Source organism: Curcuma longa, chromosome 4, assembly GCF_044706935.1.
Source record: "Curcuma longa cultivar G26 ecotype Majalengka, Jawa Barat chromosome 4, ITB_CL_G26_1.1, whole genome shotgun sequence".
NCBI classification, from domain to species: domain Eukaryota; kingdom Viridiplantae; phylum Streptophyta; class Magnoliopsida; order Zingiberales; family Zingiberaceae; genus Curcuma; species Curcuma longa.
The window spans coordinates 7,753,911-7,779,556 of record NC_133864.1 but is presented as its reverse complement, the minus strand read 5'-3'; the positions used below and the strand labels follow the sequence as shown (position 1 = coordinate 7,779,556).

General features: G+C 37.7%; 3 protein-coding genes across 7 annotated transcripts; 2 read left to right on the top strand and 1 right to left on the bottom strand.

Moving 5' to 3' along the window:
* Positions 1-165: 165 nt before the first annotated feature.
* LOC141827776 (protein TOPLESS-RELATED PROTEIN 2-like) lies at positions 166-11,866 on the top strand. Of its 2 annotated transcripts, none has more exons than XM_074715098.1 (26): positions 166-466; positions 828-925; positions 1,003-1,182; positions 1,304-1,417; positions 1,523-1,681; positions 2,087-2,264; positions 2,340-2,466; positions 2,547-2,656; positions 2,769-2,907; positions 3,013-3,122; positions 3,219-3,288; positions 3,390-3,463; positions 3,528-3,623; positions 3,713-3,808; positions 3,958-4,085; positions 4,397-4,631; positions 4,723-4,893; positions 5,339-5,446; positions 5,514-5,660; positions 6,876-6,986; positions 7,061-7,240; positions 7,332-7,460; positions 7,625-7,720; positions 7,909-8,094; positions 11,094-11,266; positions 11,407-11,866. In XM_074715098.1, exons 2-26 carry the CDS (start codon positions 846-848, stop codon positions 11,627-11,629), a joined length of 3,420 nt encoding a protein of 1,139 aa, XP_074571199.1. In that variant the 5' UTR covers positions 166-466; positions 828-845; the 3' UTR covers positions 11,630-11,866. The 2 variants fall into 2 exon arrangements, with proteins under 2 accessions (XP_074571199.1, XP_074571198.1); XM_074715097.1 differs by having other exon boundaries at positions 2,547-2,665.
* A 1,082-nt stretch (positions 11,867-12,948) lies between these two features.
* LOC141826764 (cyclin-dependent kinase F-4-like) lies at positions 12,949-20,674 on the top strand. Of its 4 annotated transcripts, none has more exons than XM_074714062.1 (18): positions 12,949-13,043; positions 14,922-15,162; positions 15,238-15,304; positions 15,466-15,783; positions 15,860-15,938; positions 16,242-16,310; positions 16,389-16,478; positions 16,551-16,689; positions 17,799-17,901; positions 17,976-18,028; positions 18,107-18,173; positions 18,450-18,558; positions 19,375-19,440; positions 19,542-19,610; positions 19,716-19,782; positions 19,864-19,983; positions 20,067-20,162; positions 20,323-20,674. In XM_074714062.1, the coding sequence occupies exons 4-18, from the start codon at positions 15,776-15,778 to the stop codon at positions 20,541-20,543; spliced, it is 1,356 nt and encodes a 451-aa protein (XP_074570163.1). In that variant the 5' UTR covers positions 12,949-13,043; positions 14,922-15,162; positions 15,238-15,304; positions 15,466-15,775; the 3' UTR covers positions 20,544-20,674. The 4 variants fall into 4 exon arrangements, with proteins under 4 accessions (XP_074570163.1, XP_074570165.1, XP_074570162.1 ...); XM_074714064.1 differs by having other exon boundaries at positions 14,922-15,304; positions 15,466-15,653; positions 15,747-15,783; XM_074714061.1 differs by having other exon boundaries at positions 14,922-15,304.
* Positions 20,675-22,733: 2,059 nt separating this feature from the next.
* On the bottom strand, positions 22,734-25,072 carry LOC141826575 (auxin efflux carrier component 2-like). Its single transcript, XM_074713833.1, has 6 exons — positions 23,797-25,072; positions 23,497-23,734; positions 23,335-23,420; positions 23,104-23,261; positions 22,898-22,974; positions 22,734-22,800 (listed from the first exon to the last, which is right to left on the bottom strand). The coding sequence occupies exons 1-6, from the start codon at positions 25,070-25,072 to the stop codon at positions 22,734-22,736; spliced, it is 1,902 nt and encodes a 633-aa protein (XP_074569934.1).
* Between the last annotated feature and the right edge of the window lie 574 nt (positions 25,073-25,646).

The following is a 25,646-nucleotide window of genomic DNA, read 5'->3' as shown; positions in this document are numbered from 1 at the left end:
TTTCCCGAAAAATGCCCCTCTCGCCCTCTCCAGGAGTGGTCGTTACGGGCAGGGGAAGGGCTAATTTGGGAAAGCGTGGGGCACTTTACTTCCAGGGTTTTGCAGGTATAAAAGGGGAGGGAGGAGAGGGAGAGGAGTCGAGTCAGTCGCGGACGATAAAAAGGCAGAAAGGGGACCGGTAAGAAAGAGAAGATAGAGCTCGGCCTCGGCGGCTGGAGTGGGGGAGAAGAAACCAAAACGAGAGAGAGAGAGAGGAGGAGGAGCACGAGCGCTGCCGGAACCCTAGAAATTTCGGGGGACGCGTGGATCTCCCGGTCTCGAATCTGGTTGGCTTCCGGGAAATTTCGAACTGGTTGGTTTCTGGCCGGGATCGGTCGGCGGATCGAGTGGCTGCGGCAGCTTCTTCGCGGTCTGGGGCCGGACGGAGTTGCGGACGCGATCGCTTTCGTCTTTCTGGTGGCGGTCGGTAGGGTTTTCTCTCCTCGTGCTGCTTTTGGGAGGTGGATTTCGGGTTAGGTAGTGCGGAACAAGGGGGATTATTGGGGCTTTTTTTGAGGGGCCCGGTTGTTTATGCTTGTGATTTTGCAACTGGATGTAGAGGATTCGTTGTGAGATATTGTTTCCTATTTTGTGAACTCAGCGACTTTTTTTTTGGTTGTTAGTTGTGGAGGATTTTTTTTTTTTTGGCTTATCTTGTTTGCGTTTGATTCAAATGTCGGGTGTTGGATATTGAGAAGTTTTTTTTCCTTTTGTGTGTGTTTGTCTGTGTGTTCCTTGTCTTTTTGCTATCGGTGCTCGATCTTTATCCTGGAGCATTTGTGATTTAGGAGCTGGGAGAGGGAACAATGTCTTATTTGAGCAGAGAACTGGTTTTCCTGATACTGCAATTCCTGGATGAGGAAAAGTTCAAGGACGCAGTTCATAAGTATGCTAATTTTTTCACTGAAGTCTAAAGCTCTCTGTTTTTATTGATTTTTTTAAAAAGAAATTGCTAAATTATAGGTTGGAACAAGAGTCTGGTTATTACTTTAATATGAAACACTTCGAGGATCTAATTCAGGAAGGGGAATGGGATGAGGTTGAGAAATACCTTAGCGGATTCACTAAGGTTGAGGACAATCGTTACTCTATGAAAATATTCTTTGAGATTAGGAAACAAAAATATCTGGAAGCACTCGACAGGTCAGTCTTTTTCTTTTTGTTTTATTTTTTCTTTAATAAAAATATTTTTTACGGATTATATCAATTTTAGCATGGCTTACTTATGATAAATACATTAACCGATTTCCATCTCCTCTCCCAGCCAAGACAGAGCTAGGGCTGTGGAGCTACTTGTTAAGGATCTTAAGGTGTTTGCTTCTTTCAATGAGGAGCTTTACAAGGAGATCACTCAACTTCTTACCTTGGAGAATTTCAGGTCCTTGTTTGAATTTATAAAATTTTGAATTATGGAGATGCTCCTGTCATCATAAATTCGATAAATTAGTATCACCATATTTCATCCTTATTTCCAATAATGCAGGCAAAACGAGCAACTTTCCAAGTATGGGGACACAAAATCAGCACGAAATATAATGCTTTTGGAACTTAAGAAGCTTATTGAAGCTAATCCTATTTTTCATGATAAGCTAACATTTCCTCCTTTTAAAACTTCACGGTTGCGAACTTTAATAAACCAAAGGTATTTTACTTTCTTTGGATATTTTGTGGTACAATTACTGTTCTATTTAATCAGCATAAACTTAAGTTTCTCTAGAACTATTCACTGATGAATACATGAAACAAAATAGTCAGTGTGTGCAACAATATTGCATATAATTTTTCTTAATGTAATTCCGCATATTAATTGTGCGCTATAGATTGCATTGTAGACATGTAGAATCAAATTTACACTTAGCCAAATGGAGAGTAGGATTTTATTTATGATATTTAGTATTTCTTCATTTCTGGGATGGAGTACGGGCAATTGGATGTGATGCATAAGTTTTTCTCCCCATTATTGTTTATGTTGTAATCAATTTTGTGTGTTGTACATTACTATGCTTGAAGTTTCGTAAACTCATTTTTTGTTAAATCTTTCTTCTAGCTTAAATTGGCAACATCAACTTTGCAAGAATCCGCGTCCTAACCCTGATATCAAAACACTTTTTACTGATCACTCTTGTTCCATTCCTGCTAATGGAGCACGTGGACCACCAGTAAATGGCCCACTTGTGGGGTCTATTGCAAAATCTGGAGCATTTCCTCAACTTGCTGCTCATAGTGTAAGTGGAGTTGGATTATCGAACCTGTAACTTGTTTTGACTTTTTAACTAATATAGACTCGTCTTCTGAATCAGCCATTCCAACCAGTTATTTCTCCACCTGCAAGTGCCATTGCAGGATGGATGACAAGTGCTAACCCATCATTACCACATGCTGCCGTGGCACAAGGCCCTCCGGGTCTGATTCAGCCTCTAAGCACAGGTGCTTCTTAGATACCCATACTGACTGTTTATTAAAAGATTTTACTTGTCTTATATTTGAGCTATGAGTTTTACCTCCAGCTGCATTCTTGAAGCACCCAAGGACGCCAGCAAGTGCTCCAGCTGTGGATTACCAGACTGCTGATTCTGAACATTTGGTGAAGAGACTACGAGCTGGCCAATCAGATGAGGTATCAAAAGTATGCAGTAAAGATTTGTAACAGTTATCTAATTCCAACTTGTTTCAATTATGAAGATACCACATAATTTGCCATATATGACAACCAATGTTTTCCACTTTAGATGCCATTTCCTAGTGCAAGTCATCCACCCAACATTTACTCTCAAGATGATATTCCAAAGACTTTGGTACGGACTATTAATCAGGGTACCAATGTCCAAAGCCTGGATTTCCATCCAATCCAACAGACAATTCTTCTAGGTAGGTAGCTTGCACCCTATCTTAATGGTGCATCTACAACTTGTTTGTAACACTTTTTGATATGCAACATGATTATGTTATATCTCATTTATTTTTGCTATGTAGTTGGAACAAATGTTGGTGATATTGCTATATGGGAAATTGGATCCAAAGAACGGTTGGCACACAAGACCTTCAAGGTTTGGGATATCAGCTCTTGTTCTTTGCCATTGCAGGTGCTGCGATCATACCTCAGTTCTCTCGTCATCTCTATTTGCAACAAACTCAATACACTGCAATTTCTAAGTATACCTTGGTTGATCTACCTGTAGGCAGCTTTCATGAAAGATGTTACTGTATCGGTTAATCGATGCTTATGGAGCCCTGACGGTTCTATTCTCGGTATAGATGTTATGGTTAATTTCTTTTTAGTCAAATTCCTCTTCCATGTTTCCTGATATGTATGTTGTAACATTTTCTCAATATATTTATGATTCTTGCAGGTGTTGCATTCTCAAAGCATATTGTTCAGACTTATGTTTTTAGTTTAAACAGAGAGTTTAGGCAGCAATTAGAGGTAAATTAATTAAAAAATTCCTTTATCATATGATAGTAGCACCTCACTCTTCGCTTGTCTCTAGATTGATGCCCATGTAGGTGGAGTTAATGACATTGCCTTCTCCCATCCAAATAAGAGTCTATCTATAATCACTTGTGGCGATGACAAGATTATTAGAGTGAGCCTTTGAGGATGTTCTTTTGACTTGTTTAAAACACATTAGCAAAAAAAAAAGTCACTTATTTTACTATTATTTTTTCATGGCAGGTGTGGGATGCGGCAAATGGGCACAAGCAGTACACTTTTGAGGGTCATGAAGCTCCTGTGTACTCTGTATGCCCCCACCATAAGGAATCTATTCAGGTTTAGTTCTTATGGACACTTCATTTTATTTTCTCAATTTATAACCTTCGTAATTAGAAAAAAATTGAATTTAACTATGAGACTGATCCCCACCTAATGGGATAAGATTTGGTTGTTGTTGTATTGATCCATGTTTCCTCTTTGTTTAGTTTATCTTCTCAACCGCTATTGACGGGAAAATAAAAGCATGGTTGTATGATTGTTTGGGATCAAGAGTCGACTATGATGCTCCTGGAAAATGGTGCACGGCAATGTCTTACAGTTCAGATGGGACTAGGTGAATTCCATTTACTCAATATATCATTGTCGCTAGCTAGTTGCTAGTCTGCATCATACACTTATCTGTAAAATAACACAAAGATGGGTTTCTATGTGCATGCAAACCTATCTCATTCACCTTTTGCATGTAATGGGCTATGGGTAGGGCATTCTTGGGCATGTGATTAGGCTTATAGCAATATTTGGGTATTAAAAAACAGTTGGTATATCATGCCATTCGTCTACATGTTACATTACCTGGTGCTGGAATATTATCAAACTCAATTCACTTCTAATTCTTTTTAAGTTAAATCCTTCAACATGCTGCAGGCTTTTCTCTTGTGGAACTAGTAAAGATGGTGATTCTCATCTCGTAGAGTGGAATGAAACTGAGGGAACTATTAAAAGGACATACTCTGGCTTCAGAAAACACTCATCAGGGGTTGTTCAGTTTGACACAACTAGGAACCATTTCTTGGCAGCTGGAGATGAATTCATGATAAAGTTTTGGGACATGGATAACAATGGCATACTAACTACTACGGATGCAGATGGTGGATTGCCTGTTAGTAGTTTCTTTCTTGGCTTGGCTACTACTAATCTGTCGTTTCCAAAACTCTCAGCTCAAAGTAACTTTTCTTTCTCTTGCGCCACAGGCAAGTCCACGCTTAAGATTCAACCATGATGGCTCATTGCTTGCAGTGACAACAACTGATAATGGTATCAAGATCTTAGCAAATACTGATGGCCAAAGGTTGGTAAGGATGCTTGAGAGTAGGGGATTTGAAGGGCCTCGAGGTTCTCAACAGATAAGCACTAATGTGAAGGTAACTTTTGCACATTCACGAAGGCCTGCAAGCATATATTTTTTGTTTCAGAGTTAAAGAGTAATAATAATTCTATGAGAACTTGTATTCCATTCAGTTTATTTGGAACTGTAATTTTATATTCTTTAATGTTTGTTTGCTGCCTGATTCAGTAATAGTAGGCCTAACTGCCAATTCTATTCTTTGTTGCTAACAGTCTGTATAAAATTTAACATAATTTCAATTATCTGAATTATTATGACAATTTGGTCATCTATATCTAGTATGCATAAGCATATAACTTTTTTGAATCTTAAAATGGTTTGCTTTGGTCTTCGAGGTTTCACTATTTCATAGGATGCTACATGATAATCTAAAATCTGATTGGAGTTAATTTATGGTTTATTTTGTTGTTATGTTTTTGGCATTTATGTTGGTATTTTTAATGGATCTCAACATCATGCAGCCACCACTTATGAATGCATTAGGGGTTGTCTCAAACGTTTCTAGTGCCATCATGCCTACAGCTGAGCGACCTGATCGGCTCATACCTGCTGTATCAATGGGTAGTTTGGTAAGTCAATATTGACTTTAGTATAAATGGGTAGTTTGGGAAATATGATGTTAAATGAGTTGTGCAGGCGGTTGTGGATAGCAACAGGAATATTGATGTTAAGCCAAGAATTCTAGAGGATACTGAAAAGAGCAAAGGCTGGAAGTTGGTTGACATTGTTGACTCTGCACACCTTAAAGCTTTGCGATTGCCAGATACATTGACAGCAAGCAAGGTTTGTTGATCTTTCTGCCTGAGAACTTTATTTCAACCAATTTGTGGGGTGGCGCTCTAATGATCAATTGTTGTGTTTAGGTTCACAAGAATAACTATTCTATTCTATATAAATTCCCATGAAATAAATATTTATATGTTTACTTATAAAAATAAACTAATTCCTTTGGAATTGTGATTCCGTAATCATAAGGAATAGTTATTCTTATTCATTTTGAGAAATAACTATTCATTTACTCCATTCTTCAAAAAACAAATTTTTTAACAGCCCTCTTTGGAATATACAACTGGTATGGATTTGTCAGACCAATTAGGTCAAACAGGCAGTACTCTGATTGGTAATTTCTCATGTGTAAGAGATTGCGTATACTTCTCATGTTGGATGCTCAAATCCTAAATTAGATATAGTCACAAAAGGTTAACATTTTCTTGCAATTGCAACTTGCAGGCGTTTTGCTCGCATAAACAGTGTTGGGGTATGGAATCATAAGACATGTGAACAACAAATTTATTGCAGCATATTATTTTGCTGTCTTTTAATAATATCTATAGTGCACATTTGCAGAAAGAGATCAAGTTGGATTTCTATCTCTGAACCGTACCAAGGGTTATAATTCACAAGCAATAAGATTATGTAGACATGATGCTTGAAAACAAAACTATATGCAATCAATGGAAACTTGAAAGCATGTTCAGTTATGAAATTTATTTCATTATGGCGATTCCGTTGATACTTTTACTGGGGTAACTTAGAACCTAACTATGCTACAACAAGCATAGATCTTTTCCTAAAGATTTTGATCAATGGCACCTTGACTATAGTTTATCATGATAGCCTAATTAATGTGCCAATTTTGATGGAGCACATATGGCTCTAAACCACATAAAGGAAGCATTCCTTGACCACAAAATTTTTAAATAATATTATAGAGTAACAGTATCAATAATTTTTACATGCCAACCAACATTCACACTATTGGGAAGAAATCAATGTATATATCTAGGTCATAGATGTGTTAAAACACTAAAAAAAAGGTAGTCAGCTACAATTATTGCTAATTATTTGCTTACTATTTCAATCATGGTTGTGCTAATTATGTACAATTCATTGTACATTTTTCTTTTATTTTCAGTCTTCCATAATCTCAAATAGGAGGCCTAGGTCTTTTCTCCTATTAACTATTCGGTTCAGGGAACATAATTTTCTTTTCTACAGGTGGTGCGCCTGTTGTATACAAACTCTGGGCTAGCTATACTAGCTCTTGGCTCCAATGCTGTTCATAAGTTGTGGAAATGGTCACGTAATGAGCGGAATCCATCTGTTAAGGTAACAAAAGTTTTATTTGTAGTTTCTTACTAGATGCGGATATTTTCTGATGTATTCTTTTGTTGTTTCTTCAGTCAAATGCATCTACTACCCCTCAATTGTGGCAACCATCAACTGGTGCTCTTATGACTAATGAAACAACCGATGTCAATCCTGAAGAAGTGACTGCATGTATTGCTTTGTCAAAGAATGATTCTTATGTAATGTCTGCATCTGGTGGCAAAGTTTCCTTGTTTAACATGATGACTTTCAAGGTGCACAACCTTCCATTCTCATGATAAATAGATTTTGGCTTATTTGAGTTGAAGACCATATTGTTTTTATATGTTGTAAGATATTTCACAGGTAATGACAACTTTTATGCCGCCTCCACCTGCTGCTACCTTTCTGGCATTCCATCCTCAAGACAACAATTTTATTGCTGTTGGAATGGATGATTCCAGTATTTTAATATACAATGTTCGAGTTGACGAGGTTAGAGGTCATACTTGCTATTCACCATGAGAAGACAAATGATATTGTTTCTTCTTTTTGAAAGCCAAAGCGAAACCTCTTCTCTTCCTCAAAATGTCAAAAATGAAAAATTCTCTATTGTGCTTATGCCTAATGCTTATTGTCATTGATCATGGGATTTTCAGGTGAAAACCAAGCTCAGGGGTCACCAGAAAAGGATTACAGGCCTTGCATTTTCACAGTCATTGAATGTCCTTGTATCTTCTGGTGCTGATGCCCAGGTATGTAGGTCTAGGTATATTACTTTGATATCTTTATCAGATTATTGCATGGAGCTGATACAATTATGACTTCCAATTGTTTACAACATGAGATTCCTGCTTTTAAGCCCTGTACTTGAGTGCTAATGTATCATAAGTATTTAGTTTTAACTCCTCTGAAGGTTCAGTTTTGGTGAATCAAATTGCAGCTATGCATGTGGAGTATTGATGTGTGGGAGAAGAAAAAGTCCAGATCTATCCAGGTGTCGACTTCCCGTGCAGCCCCGTTAGTTGGGGACACCAAAGTTCAGTTTCATAATGATCAGGCACATCTCTTGGTTGTCCACGAAAGTCAACTAGCAATCTATGACAGCAAGCTTGAGTGTTCGCGCTCAGTAAGTTCTGATCTTAACATTCTCTTCTGCTCTCTTTGTTGTCTTGGTTGTGTTGGAAGATTTCTTGATAAGGGGTTTTCTTCACTATGATTGGGTGCTTGGATTTCCCCCAATTCCATAATTTATGCTTGATACACAAAGGGGAACAATAATCTCACATAAAGAATAAAACTCACAAAGAGCAGTATTACTAACTGAAAAAAGATTAACATGGAGAATGGATCCCTTTTAAATACACCGACCCAAATAAAATTAAAAATAAATTAAAATATTATTTGAAAGAAATTGTTCTGTAACTAGAAAGACTTAGATGAAATTTGAAATAATTTTCCTACACTCTAAAATAGATAATTACCAAAACAAAAATTGCCTTAATAATATTCTCCTAAACAAAAGATCTATCAAAATAAGTCTTTACAAAGTATATAAGTTTAAAAATCAAATTTCTAATTTGCATTATTCTTCTCCACCAAATAAAATTCAACTCCTGACAAGTTGTATCTTTTTTAAGTCGTCATTTGCAAGTGCAAGTAACAATTGTCATCAAATTTGTTTATCCTGATTTTTCATATCTTTCTTTTGTTTCTGTTTCTAATGAGTGGTGTAGCTTTGGCTTCATCTCTTCCTTTTCTGCTGCCCTTGTCATTATGATCTCTTTGTAGGGATGATAATGGAGCGGACTACGATAGGGTAGATTTTTAACTACCCCATATAGGAAATGAGACAAGACAAGATGTGTTATTGGATGCACTCTTCTTTTGCACACATTTTGACGCATCTCTGAGAGTGTTTGCCCTCAAGCTTATATTCTTTAGAAGGTTATACTTCCATTAGCGGAGAGGTTCTAGAAGTTCAAAAAAGGCCAGGTAGACCACACGTTCTTTGTGTGTGTGATAGGGCATGCCTTGTATGAACAAGTGGGGCCTAGTCTTTTGTTGACAATTATGGACACTAGGCAAGGAGATGGGTTGATCAAAGGGACGAAGAAGCCTTCCTTTTTCTAGTGAAGTCAGAATCAGGGAAGAAGTCGATGGATAGAGAATGACTGATGCGCAAGGAACTCTCTAGTCAAACAATCAATTGAAGTCGGGTGTTCCAAGCAACAAAAATGGAGGAGATGAGGCAAACGGTTGGCTTTCCCAGAGGATTGATGTGAGGTCAAACGCCAATTTTTAGGTAGCACGGTGATCTTTAACACTTGTTGGTGGCAACTTCGTATGAGTATAATAGCATTGTGAGTTGGCAGCTGTGGTTGATGCAAATTGAACATGAAATAACAGGAAGTCTTGAGGCATGGGTTGCACAAGAGCAATTGAGAGATCACAAGAAAGAGTGCGAGGGTAATAGGTCCTCTATATTGCTCGATGAAGCAAACAAACTAAAGGAATTTAACTCTGGTGCCTCTTGTAGGAAATAAGGCCTGAATGTCCTTCCGTATGGTAATAGGTCCTCTATATTGAAGGTTGACAAATATCCAATTCAGCTGACAAGGCAATGATATAAGCATGAATATAATTTTTTTCACAATTAAAGAGAACATTAAGGTTTTTAAAGGAGTGTTTGGAAAGTTGCTAGGACAAATAGGGAGGAGGGCTAAGTTTTATGTACCCCTTATGTTGATATGCATAAATATGCATTTTATTGGTTATATTACTTGATGAAAGAAAAAACATCAGCATAAAATCTCTCAAATGCCCTCAGTAAAAATTCTCAGCATATTTAGTTTGTGTAGGAAGTGACATTGGAGGAATCAAATTAATAGGTTGAAGTCTTATGGTTTGGAAGTGTAAATGAAGACATAAAATTATTGTCACTATTTTATCAATTGGTAAATGCAAGGTTTAAAATATCGAGTTGTGTCAAAGTTTCGGTCTCAGATCGGAACGATACAGTTTTGGTACTGTATCGTACTGTGCCAGTAGATTTTCGATATTTTTAAAATATAAAATATATTAATTAAAATAAAAAATTTAATCTAAATATTTAAAAATAAAAAATAATTTTTTAAAAAATTTAATAAGATAATTTTATAGGTTTTAATAAAGTCTATTTAAATTATCTCGAACTATAGTTAGGAATTGATTATTAAAATCTAATTAAACCCTAAGTTTTAAAAACGAAACAAATAAAAATCACCGCCACAGCGCGCGACTAGGTACGTGCGGACCTAGTGACGCCTCCGACACCTCTGAGGCGTCCCCCGGTCGGAATTCTTGTGCCGGTGCGTCGGCGGAATGAAATTTTTCGCCCATATTGCCCCATATGGCTCAAAATTTCAATCCTTGGGTAAATGTGAATTTCCAATTCCTAATTTCTCTTATCAAATCAACATAAAGGCAAATAGGAATGCAAATTTCGCTTTTACCAATTAATAAAATTGTTTTAACAAATCTATTAATATATCTGTGACTCTATGTTCATTATGCTCACTTTTGAAGCTAAAGTTTAATATTTACTCTGCAATCTAACCAAGGTGAGAGCTCTACTATGTGAATAAGAGACACACGTATGGATATTAGAAGAATTGCATTAATTATTTTATAAAGAATATATGCCTTTTAGGCCAAAAGAGCACACCATACAGATTATGGCCTATGCATTTATTAGTCCAAGTCATCCCGGTGAGTCCTAAATTTACACCTTTCTTGGTTGTTAGAAAATTGGTTCTGAATCTTATTTAAATATTGATTAAGTTCTTTCTTGTCATAAGTCCTACTTTGGAAATCTTAGTGCTAGTATTTTTATCCTTTGAATTATCATTCTCATTATATTTTACAAAGTGGAATCTTAACTATGTTCGTTTATTTGTTGAATATGGTAAAACCAATCTTTCAGAAGAAGAAAACTTTTCCTGTGCCCTTGTTTTTAAATGCTGATTTAATTGCCCTTTTTAGTTCTCTCTTTCATGCTTTTCATTCTTCCTGGCGTGAGCATACTTTTCTATATTACCACTTATCAAAATGTGCTGATTTAAAGTAAGGATATCTGTTTTGATACAGTGGTCTCCTAGAGAGCTGCTCTCAGCGCCAATTTCACATGCAATCTACTCTTGCGACGGTTTGTCAGTATACACCGGGTTCTCAGATGGTGCCATTGGAGTCTTTGAAGCAGACAGCTTGAGGCTTCGATGCCGGATTGCATCATCTGCTTATTTACCAGCGTCCCTTCAGAGGTACACCTGAAAGAGTTTTTCATGATGACACATAATACTCTTTATCTAAGCGAAGCTTATCGGGTGGGCATTTTGTTAACCCCTTTCTGGAATCATTCACAAACTGAATGCTTTTTTTTCTTTCAACTTCTGGTTTCCAGTGCCGGATCTTCGCATCCTGTGGTGATTGCTGCTCACCCGACGGAATCCAACCAGATTGCACTAGGCATGAGTGACGGTGCGGTTTTCGTTCTGGAACCATCCAACGATGCAGATCCAAAGTGGGGATCAGCACCACCTCCCCAGGAAAATGGTTCTCTTCCTTCATCCTCGAATCTGGTTTCCAGCAATAACCAGACATCAGAGCAACCCCCTCAGAGGTGACTTGGTTTCCTATAAACAGAGTAGATGTTTTGGTGCAAATGGCTTGGAAGGAGAACAGGAACTTTTGAATACGACCCTGGAGCTACACATTCTTTTTTTTATTCAATGGCCACATGCTCTCCCATTGTAAATCTGCTAGACGACTCCGTGATGCATAGATGTTTCGTAAATGTTGTAAATTATGCTGATACAGTTAGTTGCCCTAGAATTGATTTCCTTCATCATCCATCATCATCATTATTATTATCTTTATAGTTTTAGTACCAATTTGAAGTGCAAACAGCTACAACCATGATGAATTAATTAGTACGGATTGATTAATTAGGTCGGATGACCTAATTCCGTTCTTTAGATGACTACTTAATCCAAATAAGAATCATATCCATTCCACGCCTAAGGGTCTGTTATTCTCATCTCAGTCCTTCAAATTTTAAAATTTAGAATTTGTGCATGTTCTCCGGACCAATCAGGTCTTCTCTACTTCTAACGAATCACTGAAATTAATAGAGCCACGGGTCGATATCTCAAGGGCCTATTTGAAAAAATTGCCAAACTTTTAAAAGGTAAAAAGTTGATGTTTTCTTCTCAACCAAAAGACAGTGTTACCACCATTTGTTTCCTCTCAATCAAGTAGAAGAACTAATAGGAAGCATATCAAATAGAAAGTTAGGTTAATGTTTTCAAAATGTGATCAAGGATCAAAGAATATTCACTTTTATTTTATTTTCCTTTTCCCCCTAGTGAATTGTTTATTGATTAGGACAATAATTTCATTTAACCATTAAGTTTAGTTTGCTTGGAGGGGATCATGAATTATGCATTAAAGAGATGAATAGTTAAGAAATAAAAAATAAAACTAAAATACAAGAAGAAAAATTATAGGAATTTAAAATATATAAGGAGGAAGGGCAAAGGACTAAAGGCTAAAGTCATAAAATTATTTTTGTAGCAATTAGTTATTTATCTAATTTTGAATACATAAATAATTTTGCTCAAATGGCACTTAAATATTGATTTTGAAGGAAATAAATTACAAAGTGTGTTTTTACTAGAAGGTCTTATATTTATATTAAAAAATTTGGATGATTTAACGTGAATGGTTCAATAAAATTATTCGCCTTTTAATAAATAAATAAATAAAGATGATGAATTTTGGCGATTTAAAAAATAAAGGAAGTTTGTTCTATTTTTAAGGAAAAATAAACAAAATTGACAACAAGGAACCGTTTAAATCGGAACAAATCCCGCGGAGCAACTTATGCGGAGCGTGGCCATAAATTAGACCGCTTGTTGTCTTTCTCCGCCCGCTCCTCTGGTCTCTTCTATTTATTCCTCGGATTCGGCTCCTTCGTTCTTTCTCTCCGGTCTTCGATCACGGCCCGAGGCGACGAAGGGTCGGCTGGAAGGCCGCTAGGTATCCTTCGTTTTCTTGTTCTTTTTTTTTAGCTCAGATCTTGTTCTCATCTTCTCGATTTGATTCGTTGCGCCGCTCATGGTGGATTCAAACCCTAGGATTCCGATCTAGTTATGGGGTCTTATGCTTATTGGGTGTTTGATATGATATCTCGTTCGGCGTGGGGTTAGGTTTCTATCTTTAGAAGAATTTAGTGGATCTGAGGGATTGTTGTGCTTCCTTGACTTGGTGTCTCGGTCTAAGGTATCGAACCGCATATGCCGTCAAGGTTGGGCATCTGGTCTTGTGGATGCATGTTTTTACGATTGCAAAAATATAGCCCTATTAATTTCCTGTTTTCAAATTCATGGCCAACTATTGCATTTAGGTTTTTCATCAGTTAGATAGCAAGTCAGATGTGCTAGTTTTTTTTAGCATTGATTTTGCTATCATAGCCCTGATGTAAATCTAGAAATTTGTTTGTCTAAAGGAGAACGTAAATTTAATCTTAAGCTCAACCTTAGGCCTGATTTTGTGAGAGGGAAGGAAACAACCTGGAAAGAAAAGAAGGAAGAGCATAGGGAGATATTTTCCAGTTTTGGTTTCCTTGGAGGAAGGAAAGAGAAGAGCATGCTCCTTTTTTGACCCAGTCCATGAAGGGAAACAAATAGAGAAACATAATTTCAAAAATTTATTTGTTAAAAGTATTTAAAAGTATAAATAAAATCTATATTTGGAAATAAATTTTGATTTTTTTTGGGATGGTTTGAGCTCCAATGCTTATGAACGCTGCATTTTCCATCCAAATCGAGCAGAAGAATTGGTCTTAACTGGGAAAAGATTTCCACAGGCATTTTCTTCCTTTCCTATTCATTTTGCCAGAGGAAACATAGGTAAAGGATGGCTGGAGAAAATTTTCTTCTTCGTTGCTGTTTCTATCTCCTCCTCTTGTAGGAATCACTCACTTTATTGTCATAATTTTATAAGATAACCTGATAGTTAAGTTTTTTTTTCGCTGTAAATTAAGGTAAAACAACAAAACGACATATAATTATTATTGAAGCATTATCACTCAAGGTTTTGAAAGTACATATGGATATTTGCAGTAGAGCCACCACATAATGCATATCCAGTATTGTTGCACATGCTATTTTATTTACTGCCCATATGTAAAAAAGGAACACAGTTACACTGACAATAATGTTGAACATCATTATAGGAAATACGACTTCATGAGTTTTTAATTTACTGTATACTATATAAAATTAGTACCAAAGCTTTTGTATGCAAACAAATATTATGTTTACACACTAAACAACTAAAATAATGATCCTAAGCGATATTGACTCAATCGATAAAAGGGATTTTGGACGTTTTCCAAAAAAATACACACATTTTTGTTTCTGTTTGGAAAAATTTATTGGATCAAAAAGGTATTAATGGGGCCATGCTAAAATGAGATAAAATTTGTTGAGACAATATTAACCTGTTTAGATATGACATCTTAGAGAAGTAAATATTGCCAATGTTATAACCTTGCATGAAGGTCACTGCTGGATGAAATATTTGTAGCTAACCCAAAATGGTTGTGTCTAAATAACTTCATAATGCTATGATTTGGATTTTGACAAGCTCTATTGCATAATCTTATGCGGCCATAACTAGATGCAGTGTAGGCCCTCCCCTCACTAGATAAGTTTTATGAAGAGACTTTGTTAAAACAATGGTATTTGGAACTGTATTTTAAAGGTGCGTTAATGCATTTGACATTACAAACACATCGATGGAACTGTACTCCTGCATTCAACAATTGACATTACTTTATCTTCTTACACGATTTTTTTAGCCAGATCTCTGATATTTATGCTTGTAACATTTTCTTGCCTTTTTCTTTGCTAGGTTACTTGTTTTCTTGTCTGACAGTTATATCTGATACATGGCGGAAATGTGCTATTGGTTGAGCTACTTCAAGTTCCGAGCCTTGTTTCTTGATGGAGTTATTGATCGGCGACTTTCTGTTCATGGATATTTTATGGTCATTTCTTTTGTCAATTGCACCTAGAAGTTATCTTGGTATCTACAGTCTCCAGAGGCAGCTATGCAGTGAAGTTGACTTATTTTCTATGTCGCTGCCGTATGGGTGGAATTCTTGCCTTTGTGTGTGCGGTTAACTTTTGCTGTCAATAAAACTGACATTTTCCTTTGGCTTATATAGCCAGTACTCGTCTTGATTGGAGCCTATGTGAATCTCATGAACGTACTGCAAAAGAATAATACAGCTGGTATGGTTTAGACATTAACTTTGATTTTGTCACTTCTACTTTTAGAACCTGATAATATGGTTAGTATGGTTTAGGCATGAAATGATATTGTTTCTTCTCTTTCAGAACTTAATAAGTGTAACTAAACCATCAATCTCTAAACATCTGCCTTGTTATTTTAGGTGTCTTGCACTAGCTCTTCAGCAGTTGGTTTCTTTGTTTCAGTTCCCTTATGATTTGAGTGTCTTCTATCAAAACTGGAATCAATAAACAAGCAATAAATTTATTATTTACTGCCAGAAGTTTTGGTGCACTTCTCCAGTTTGTTGGCTGATGCAGTTCCGACAACCTATTTTCTTTCTCCAATATTGTATGGGAAACTTACTTCCTTGAGATTGCAACTTGGGGTTTGAACATGCCTTTGGTCGCAAAATTTGATCATAGGCATCTTTCTCTTTTCTAGGACAACAGGGAGTACATAATCAGTCAAGGATGGAAAGGTGAGTATTGAATTACAATTGCTATGATGAGTAAATTATACTCAGTTTGTATTAGTTGAATTTCCTTATCGTGCAGGTACAAGGTAGTCAAGGAAGTTGGAGATGGCACTTTTGGAAATGTTTGGCGAGCAATAAGCAAGCAAAGTGGTGAAGTGGTGTGTTTCCTAAGAACTAATAGGCTTCTATATTTACTTTGAATTACCTATTACTGCTCCAGTATTAAGCAGCTGGATTCTGGATATTACTTTCTGGGGGCATTTGTCTCTCCTGCAAATGTGATGTTTTTGTTGATATCTTAACTACAGATCCAAATGCTATGCCACATTATCTTGTTTTTTCTTTGACCTGCATCTCTGCATCCCTAGTATTTATAACGTAGTGAAGCTTTTGTGTGATTTATGTTTTATAATCCAAATTCCATAGGAAGAATGGTTTGTTCTGACTATTAGCATTTACAGGTTGCTATTAAGAAGCTGAAACGGAAGTATTACTCATGGGAGGAGTGCTTGAATCTCCAGGAAGTGAAGGTAGTTTAGAATGTTACATTGAAGTAAGTAAAAAACATTTCCCTTTTCATTATTCTCATCAAGATGCAAATTTTCCAGTCTTTGCGAAGACTAAACCATCCCAACATTGTCAAGCTCAAAGAGGTTATTAGAGAGAATGATATGTTATACCTAGTTTTTGAGTACATGGTATGCCTCTTCAATACTTTTATGCTTTCTGGGGTTTTTATTAGAGTTTGAATTGACTTAATCTCTATTCAGGAATGCAATCTCTATCAGCTTATGAAAGAAACGGGTAGATCCTTTTCAGAAGGTGAAATTCGGACTTGGTGCTTTCAGATCTTCCAAGCACTGTCTTACATGCACCAACATGGTTATTTTCATCGTGACCTTAAGCCTGGTACTGCTCCCTCCTCTCCCTCAAACATTTGCTCTGAAGATAAACAGTTGTCTTTTTTAAAAAAAGGGATACAGTAGGAGTGTCTCCAGGATAAACAGTTACAAATATAAAAAAAACCAACATATTTTAGGGCATTTAAGCCAAGTTTTTGAAACATAATTATTATTTCTTAATTTGCCAACCCGTGTTGTAAATGTATCAACCTGTTCATGTGCTTTTGGCCTTTTAAATTTCTTTTTAGGGTACTTTCTAGCAGTGAGCTGCTGTAGCTGATATGAAAAAATTTACATTTCATCAGATGGTGCCTGTACTATCTTTTGTAAACTGTTCAACCTTTTCATGGAGTGTCTTGTTCACATTGTCTAGATTTCCTGCTTGGCTAGTACCCTACTCCAAGTTCATTTTAGGACCAAGGAGAGAAATTAATTTATCTCGTAAAATATTCGTTTTTGACTTTTGGTTCCTTCCATCCAAAAGATGCATAGACTCTTGGCAGCTAGAACACCATATGAATTATCAAGGCCTGTTTCTCACTTGCTCTTCAAAAAGTTCTCATTCAACAAAGAGGAAAAGAGCTAGAATTTTTGCTTTGCAGAATTTTGAAAATGGTTTATGTTTAGTAATTGCTAATGCTTTCCTGTGCTGGAATAGTCTAGATTCATTAGACTTTCTTACTAGTATGATTCGAGGCAGACTTTATCACTGTTAGTTTTTTGACAATTACCAAGGACTGAAACTGTTGGCTCATGTGAAAAAGCTTTAGATAGTTTAATCTGGCACACTGAATTTCCTGCCCAATCATCCTGTTTGTAATTTTTCCACTTGGTGTGGTAATGCTGAATTATGCTAAAAGATATCTGCTGCTTTTTAACTTGTGGTTCTTAGGCTTTAAGAAGATTGTTATGCATGCGATTCATTGACTAGGATAATTATTGTGTTGTAACAAGTGTTGAATGCGTTCCTTTTTTTGCATACGTTTTAATCACATTTATCACTGCTTGTAATACCATTAATTGCCTCTTTTCTAATGTCAGCCTTTTGCTTGTGCAAGCACTTGTTCATAATGTTTTGGTGAAGTTTTCTGATAAGCTGTATCATGCCCTTTTCAGAGAATTTGCTGATGACCAAAGACCTTGTAAAGATAGCAGATTTTGGCCTTGCTCGTGAAATCCATTCTAAGCCACCATTCACAGAATATGTATCAACACGCTGGTAAGTATATTTCCCACATACACTTTGCATGTTATGTTGTGACCCTTATACTGATTGGATTTGTCGTGTCTCAGGTACCGAGCTCCTGAACTTTTGCTTCAATCTTCTGTTTATAATTCTGCAGTTGGTGAGTGGATTATTCCTCATGAATCTAATCAGCTTTGCTGATAATATGAGACTTGATTTTTTTTCCTTCAAATGTCAGATATGTGGGCAATGGGAGCTATCATGGCTGAACTTTTCTCACTTCATCCCCTATTTCCTGGTTCGAGGTACTTATCAAATTGTTACGCATGTTCTTTCTGAAAGAATAGGGTAAATACCATTCTTAAATTGTATTCTATGTACTAGTGCTAATGGCCTTTGTTGAACATATCAATTTGTGCAGTGAATTATTATTATTTTGTTATATGACTGAAATTCTGTTATTTAATTTACTTTTTTATTGAGGTTAAGTGATTTGGTATATATAATGTACCTTTGTACATTTTTTATTATCGCCACATATCCTTTTATACTGCTTAGCTTATTTGAATTATATTTTTCAGTGAGGCAGATCAGATATGCAAGATTTGCAGTGTTATTGGATCTCCCAATAGTTACTCATGGCCTGAAGGATTACGGTTTGCAGAAGCTAAGAAATATCAGTTTCCACAGGTGTTGTATATTGCTTTGTGATATTTTTTTCAGTCTCCAAATGCCTTTCTTGATGACATAATTATCTGAATTAATTTTTTATCTGCTATTATTGAGTTGCGCATGTGAGAGCAACATGACTTTTCTACATACCGTAAGCATTTTTTATAGAGCCGTCAATTTGGATTGGGCCCGTCGGGTTGGCTCGCCCTGCCAAACAATTTAAGCGAGTTGAGTTGAAATTTTATCAACCCATTTTAAGATGGGTTCAAGTGGGCCGACCTGCCTAGGCCCGTCACCAGTGTAGGTCGACTCGTGGCGAGCTTGGGTTGGCCCGCTAATTGAGAAATTTTATTTTTTTCCTTTTAAAATTTGAAATTAAAGTAAAAAACTCAATGGACTAGTGGGCTTAACCCGTCTAAACTGCAATATAAATTTAAAAATTTCAACTTGACCCGTTTAAATTGTAATTCAAATTTAAAATTTTAAATATTTTTTATACTTTTTTATTTTTTGACAAACTTGTGGGTTGGCTCGTCTAACTTGCAACCCGTCTTGAGTTGGATTGGACTGGAGATTTCTCAATCCTCCAAGTTGATGGGCCGCTCTGCCCCACCATATGACAAGTTTCTGATGGATTGGTTTGCCTCGCCATCAGTTGGTCCGTTTGACAACTCTATTATTTTATTTTATCTAGCAATTTTTATCTCTAGACTTGACAAAGATTTGCCTGTGGTGCTACCTTTGCTCCTCAATTTCTACTTCAGTAACATTGATTTCTCATTTATGCTTCTGAAGACTAAAATGCTTTGACATTTCTTCTCCTCATTGCCCCAGTTTGCTGGCGTCCCTCTTTCTTTCCTAATTCCTACAGCCAGCAAGGATGCGGTCGACCTTATATCAGTAAGTCACAATGGATTAGTTTGATCTTATCACCATGGGCCCAAGATATAAGATCTTTTGTTTTTTCATTAGGTTTTAGATTTTTCACTTTTGTTTTGCAGGCACTTTGTTCTTGGGATGCAAGAAAAAGACCCACACCAATGAAAGTTCTTCAACATTCTTTCTTCAAGGTATCGTGTCGGATAGCGGTCTCATCTGATCTGATTTATTTAGAACACTATAAACTGGACAAGTGATATGATTTGTTATGCTCGTCTTATTTGGCAACTTAACAGCCTTGTTTTTACATTCCACCATCTCCTCTGTTGAAATCAGTGGGGCTGCAGAAAACACCTTCATCAGGTTTACTTTCTCTCCGTGAACCTCTTGTCCTTCTATTGTTACTTCGTATCACAATTAATTTGGAATCTTTGTACGATTTAGCTGTCATGAAAAGTGCTTTGGTCTCAAAGAGTTTTATAGAACACTCTGTTGGAGGTTTGTCCAGTACAAGGCTGGCAAGAAACTATTCATTAGCTAATACAAATGGCTTGTCAAAGACAGGTGATTATTTTTTTTTCCTGTAATTTATTGCGGTACTTGTTCTAATTTGCTTAGCTTTTACTAATATTTTTAAAAAATTTCAGGTGTTCAAAGAAAACTACAAATGAATCATCAGGAAAAGATCCCTTATAAAGGTGTCGAACCATATAAACAGCAGTCAAGTTTCAGAGGCAACCATGGTACCTTTTTTCCTACACTGAACACATTTAGCAAATTATTTTGATCGCATGAAACTAAGTCATATGATCAGTATAGTCATTAATAACAATTTGATGGCGCTCCGTTATAATTACATCAATTAAAATTTCTTGCTTTTTTAACTCTTCCTTTTTATGCCAGGAGTTATTGATGGAGATGATGCCAAAGGGAATTCAAATTTAGTAGACAAATTGGCTAACTTAAAACTGAACTCGGACAATGTCAAGCTGCCAAACCTGAACTACTGTCCGGCGAAGCAGTCGCCGAAGGAAGCAGTCTGGCACAGACATACTCGTGTTTTAGGTCGGCCTAAGGAGGTTCCTCTTGCTCCAACCTACTATACTAGAAAAGTCGCAGGCTGAATATCAATAATACTTGGATCTAGCTTGGTTTGCATCCAGGTCACCATCTTTTCAGTGTCATGCACAACAAAACCGTACTGAGTGTTATGTTTTGGTAATCTGTTTTCTTTTATCATATGGTTTCAGATTCAGCTTGGTATGATAAGATCTTTTAGTTTCATCATAACACTTATGATGGTAACCTAGACAAACTACAACCAAACACAATAATTATCTACAATAGGGAAACCATCACTAGACACAATAGTTTAAAACAAATCAATAAGCAATGTGTAGAATTACTCCAAAGTTACGACGTAAATGAAAGCTATACTAAATCACTGACCATTGAGGAGCATGCATAAATAAATTATTTCATGAGATTTGCATTATAATTCTTTATAGAGATAAGAGTATAATTAAGCCTCTGCCGCCCTCTCCGGCGAGGTGTCCGACGGGTTGTTCGCCGGCATGCAGTGACTCAAGATTTTGCTGATGTAATTGTGGACAAGTCAAAGCTTTGGAATTGGAAGAGAAAATATATAAAGAGAGGAAGAGTAACTAATTAAAGTCATTGTAGACCCTTGACACACGCCCCAACGGTTTAATTTTCAATTGAGCCGAGCTGGCCGAACAAGATTTGGTCTGGTTCAATTGAAAAAAGATGCTCAATAGTCAATAGTCAATCTAATCTAACCCCATCTGGTTGATGGTCTCATTGTTTCAATAGGATGAGAATGACTTTCGATTGTTGTATTATATTTAGGGTAACCCATCATCGATTGAATTGGAGGATGTGATTTCAAGTTGACACGAGACGATTTCTCCTCAATCATCCTTGTATTGTTTTAACAAAAAAAATGATAATGCTCACTCACCCGATCTGGTTAATGGTCCCCTCTCAGGTGAGAAGAAAACATGTAGAGTTAAATTATGATTGTAGATTGTTACAAGTAAAGTTAAATTAGAGGACAACATTTGTGTCTAAAATGACTAGGCAAGGTTTTCAATAAAGGACCATTTTGACCGTCCATAGACTTAGAGACCAATCGAGAGGGATAAAGTAGAAAAGGAAGAAAAAAAAGGGAGCAAGTAAACATGCATGTCTAGATACAAGGTGAGCATTGAATTCTTCTACCAATGTCAACAATTGTTTTCGAGTAGTAAAGGCGAAAGTGTTAGCATTGAGATAGCTCGGGCCAAATGTGAATTGTCCAAATCATCTAAAGGGCCCCCCTAAAGGTGTCCAAATCCTTTGCATTGTCTTGTTCGATGGGCTCTTTTGGTGAAAGATAAAAATGAGACCTTTGTTTCGGACAATCCACAAAAAAGGGGCACCTTTTGGCATATTACCCAAATAAGTATTCATTTTTCGTATATATATATATATATATATATATATATATATATAAAAAAACCAAAATTTTATTGATTTTAATAATCATCACCCTTTTATTTTTTTAATCATAAAACAATGCTATTATAACATATAAATCCTGATAGATCTAAACTATTTAGATTTTTATAAATTTATAATCACATGAAATATTAGAGTTTGAAAAAGGTAAATCAATGTCAAATCTGATTCAAATTGTATAAATCGATAGATGAGAGAAAGATTATGAGAGATTTACTTTCCACGAATAGAGAAATATATTAAGGATACATACATTCAAATTATATAAATAATTTTTATATTTAATCTTTTGAATATGACATATTTTGAAATCGATATGGAAAAAGTTAATATTGATAGAAGAGGTAAATGAGAATGCCATTGTAAATCAACACATTTTTTAATCATTCTATACCTAATTTAGAAATTTTTTAAATCCGCTGCACCCTTTGATAAATTGCTGAAATAATAATAATAAATTAATAATAATAATAATAATAATAATAATTAATAATAATAATAATAATAATAATAATATTAATTTTATAATCAGTTGTGACACAAAAGAGCAATCTTGAGTCGGTCAATTCATGCACTCACACATCCCAAAATAATTAATAAAAAACTCTCATGATTAATTAAAAAAAACAAGGTTTATATATTTATATATATTCTAATACTCCTCACATGCATCAGCTCTCACACTAGTAATTGAGCGAATTAAATCCTAACCAAATTAATTAATTAGGACTACCTTAATTAATTAATCAATTAATCACTGTCACTTCCCTTCCTCTCCCGAAGCTAATTAAGCTCTATACTCCGAGAAGAACGTAGTAGAGGATGGTGATGGGGAGGGCAATTAGCATGCCAAAGATAACCCTGAATGCCAAAGTAATTAAGAAATATTAATATTGTAATTAAAAAATATTTTATTAATGAAAACAAAATTTAATTAATTATATTATTAATTGCTTACGCAGTGCTAAGGATGTCGGCATGGCAATTGTACTCCTTGGCAAATACAAATGGAACAATGCCTTGAGGAAGAGCTGCCTGAAATATAATTACCAAAAAAGGAAAAAAAAATAATTAAAAACCCATTTTTTTTATTAAATGAAAACTAATTTATTGTAATTTTTTTATTTAAAATGTTATTGTAAAAACGAAACAAATAATTCGTACCTGCACGATGGCGACGTGGAGAAGAACTCCGCGGAGCCCGACGGCGATGGCGGCGGCTGCGATCACCGCCGGTCCCGTCAGGAACCTCACCGCCATCGAGAACGCCGCCACCGCATTCCCGCACGCAATGATCTTCGGTTGCAATGCCATGAACAATCCTGATTTTTAAAAAAAAAAAAATTAATATAAAAAACTTTTTAATTAGTTCTTCAGCAAAAATGAATCTTTTACCTAAACTGAACATGGCCATTCCCAATCCTGCGTCCGAAAGGATCGATATCGATCCCTTGATTATCGTCGGCATCTCGATGTTCCACCTGAATTTTTAGTCGATCATGAGATCGCTGGAGATTTAGTGGATGGATTATGAATCGCGTTGAGTTGATCGATGACCTGAAGGAGACGAGCGACCAGATGAGGCCGAGGAGGCTGGAGTAGGTGTTGGGGTTCCTGATCAGCTTCCGCCACACCATGATGAGGATGAGCCTCGTCATCACGCTCGCAGGCGGCATCCGGTGGTCGCCCTCCACCAGCCCAGGCTCCGCCGCCACCTTCTTCGGCGCCGCCACGTACGGTGATCCGTTCGCTGGGAACTTGCCGCTCTTCAGGCCGTCTTCTACGTCCACGTCGCCTGATCGCGGAGGGTGGATTTATGAGACGAACGGCGAAGAAGAGAGGTGGCGATTGGTGTACCTTTGGGAGTTGGGATTTCTTGGAAGCGGGCGGCGATTTTGGAAGGGTCCATGATGCCGCCGGAGGCTGCTCTGTTCACGGCGTTCCTTAGATTCGCCTCCGATCCGGGGGAAGCGCTGGAGCTCCAGACGAACATGTGGAGCTCTTTGTTGTTGCTGGCGTTGTGGGGCGTAGCGGTGCCGCTTTCTTGGTTGTTCCTTTTTCCGCCGGCGGCTCCGATGGTACTGTTGTTGGTGATTCCGGCGAGGACGGGGTTGGGAACAGGGTACGCGGCGGTGGAGTTGAAGAAGTCGCCGCTCCGGCTCCCGCTCCTGTTGTGCTTCCCGCCTCCGGGCTTTTGATTGTCGTCCTCGGGGACGGGGACAGCGGCGCCGGCTGCCCGCGGGCTGGTGACCTTGCTGGAGAACATGGCGTAGAAGTCGGTCTGGTTGAAACTGGAGGCGCGCGGCGTGGGCTCACGCGACGACTGCAGCGAGTAGATCTCGACGCCGGTGAGGTTGGAGGCGCGCGGCGTCATGCCGGCGGACGCTCCGGACCTGTTGTTGTAGTTGTTCTGCGACGACGCCGCGGCGGCGGCGGAGCGCGCGGCGACGATGGAAGAACTCGAGCGGCGGACGACGACGTGGAGCTTCCCGTCGGGGCCGATCTCGGTGTCGGTCTGCAGCGGCTCCCGGCCGTTCAGCGAAATCACGTCGGAGTCGACGCGGAAGGAGGTGATGGATCCGGCGATGTCGGCCGGAAACTGCTCTGCGATGAGCGCCTTCGCGCCGCGGTACTCGAAGAGGAAGAGCATGAGCGTGTACCACACCACGCTCTGCATCACCACGATCTGAACCATGAGGCCGCCGGAGAACTCGCCGTACATGGCGCTGAGGAGGGGGATGCCCATGACGAGGGTGTTGGGTAGAGTGGCGAGGGAGAAGAGGGTGATGCTCCAGTCGAGGCTGCTGCCATTACCAGCGCCGCCAGAGGATCCAGGGCGGAGGAAGCGGCGCGGGAGGAGGTTGTGCCAGAGGAAGAGGGCCAGGAGGATGACGAGCTTCTGCAGGGAGTCGGCAGCGATGAAGTGGAAGTTCATGGCGTAGATGTTGTTGACGGAGATGAAGTGGAAGGACAGCAGGGGGACGGCGAAGACGGCGACGAACCGGTTGATGCCGGAGCACTGGTTGGGGGTGAAGATGTTCCACCACCGGACGGAGCCGTAGGCCAAGATCATGGCCACGTACAGCGGAACAACCGCCGCCAGCACGTCGTAGATGTCTTTGCCGTTGATCATGTCCGCCGGCGAGGTTGAGAGAGCAGCAAGAGATGACTCTGTTCCACTTCTACAAACAGAACTATATATAATTTTTATTTTTTAAAAAATGATTAAAAAAAATATTCCCAAAATAAATAACTGAACGATCCAGATTAAACTCATCAGAATCGTGTGTCTGGTAGTGGCACCATGCAAATTTGCATAAAGCCACCTGTACTTTAGCTTAATCTAATTGATGAAAAAATGAATTGCAATACGAGCCTATAAGTTTGAAAATTATATTATTTTCCATTAAGGGGTACCCGATTATATGCAATGATAATAAAATATACGCCCTCAGAGCATAGTTGAGTTGGTTACGACGGAGCAGACTTACAGAAAAAAATAAGGGTTCGAATCTCGACGAAGCCGAGCAATACCTTCCTCTGTCGTGACTAATTGTAGTTTCTCGATGTTAATACGATAAGAAGTAGAACAAGGTAAAATGAGAAGAAAAAAAAAATCATAACTTTTATTTGTATTTGATTGCCCTAAACAAGTTAAAGAGAACAAAATGTATTAACTACAAGCCTTTTTGTCGCGCTATAAATGA

Coding starts and splice junctions, on each gene's coding strand:
- LOC141826764 (XM_074714062.1), top strand. Junction 16,690..17,798: donor TCATCGTGACCTTAAGCCTG/GTACTGCTCCCT, acceptor TGCCCTTTTCAG/AGAATTTGCTGATGACCAAA. Junction 19,783..19,863: donor GCAGAAAACACCTTCATCAG/GTTTACTTTCTC, acceptor TGTACGATTTAG/CTGTCATGAAAAGTGCTTTG.
- LOC141826575 (XM_074713833.1), bottom strand. CDS start 25,072: ATGATCAACGGCAAAGACATCTACGACGTGCTGGCGGCGGTTGTTCCG. Junction 23,421..23,496: donor TGGTCGCTCGTCTCCTTCAG/GTCATCGATCAA, acceptor CTAAAAATTCAG/GTGGAACATCGAGATGCCGA. Junction 22,801..22,897: donor GCCGACATCCTTAGCACTGC/GTAAGCAATTAA, acceptor TTTGGCATTCAG/GGTTATCTTTGGCATGCTAA.
- LOC141827776 (XM_074715097.1), top strand. CDS start 846: ATGTCTTATTTGAGCAGAGAACTGGTTTTCCTGATACTGCAATTCCTG. Junction 4,632..4,722: donor ATGCAGATGGTGGATTGCCT/GTTAGTAGTTTC, acceptor CTTGCGCCACAG/GCAAGTCCACGCTTAAGATT. Junction 7,241..7,331: donor TTAACATGATGACTTTCAAG/GTGCACAACCTT, acceptor GATATTTCACAG/GTAATGACAACTTTTATGCC.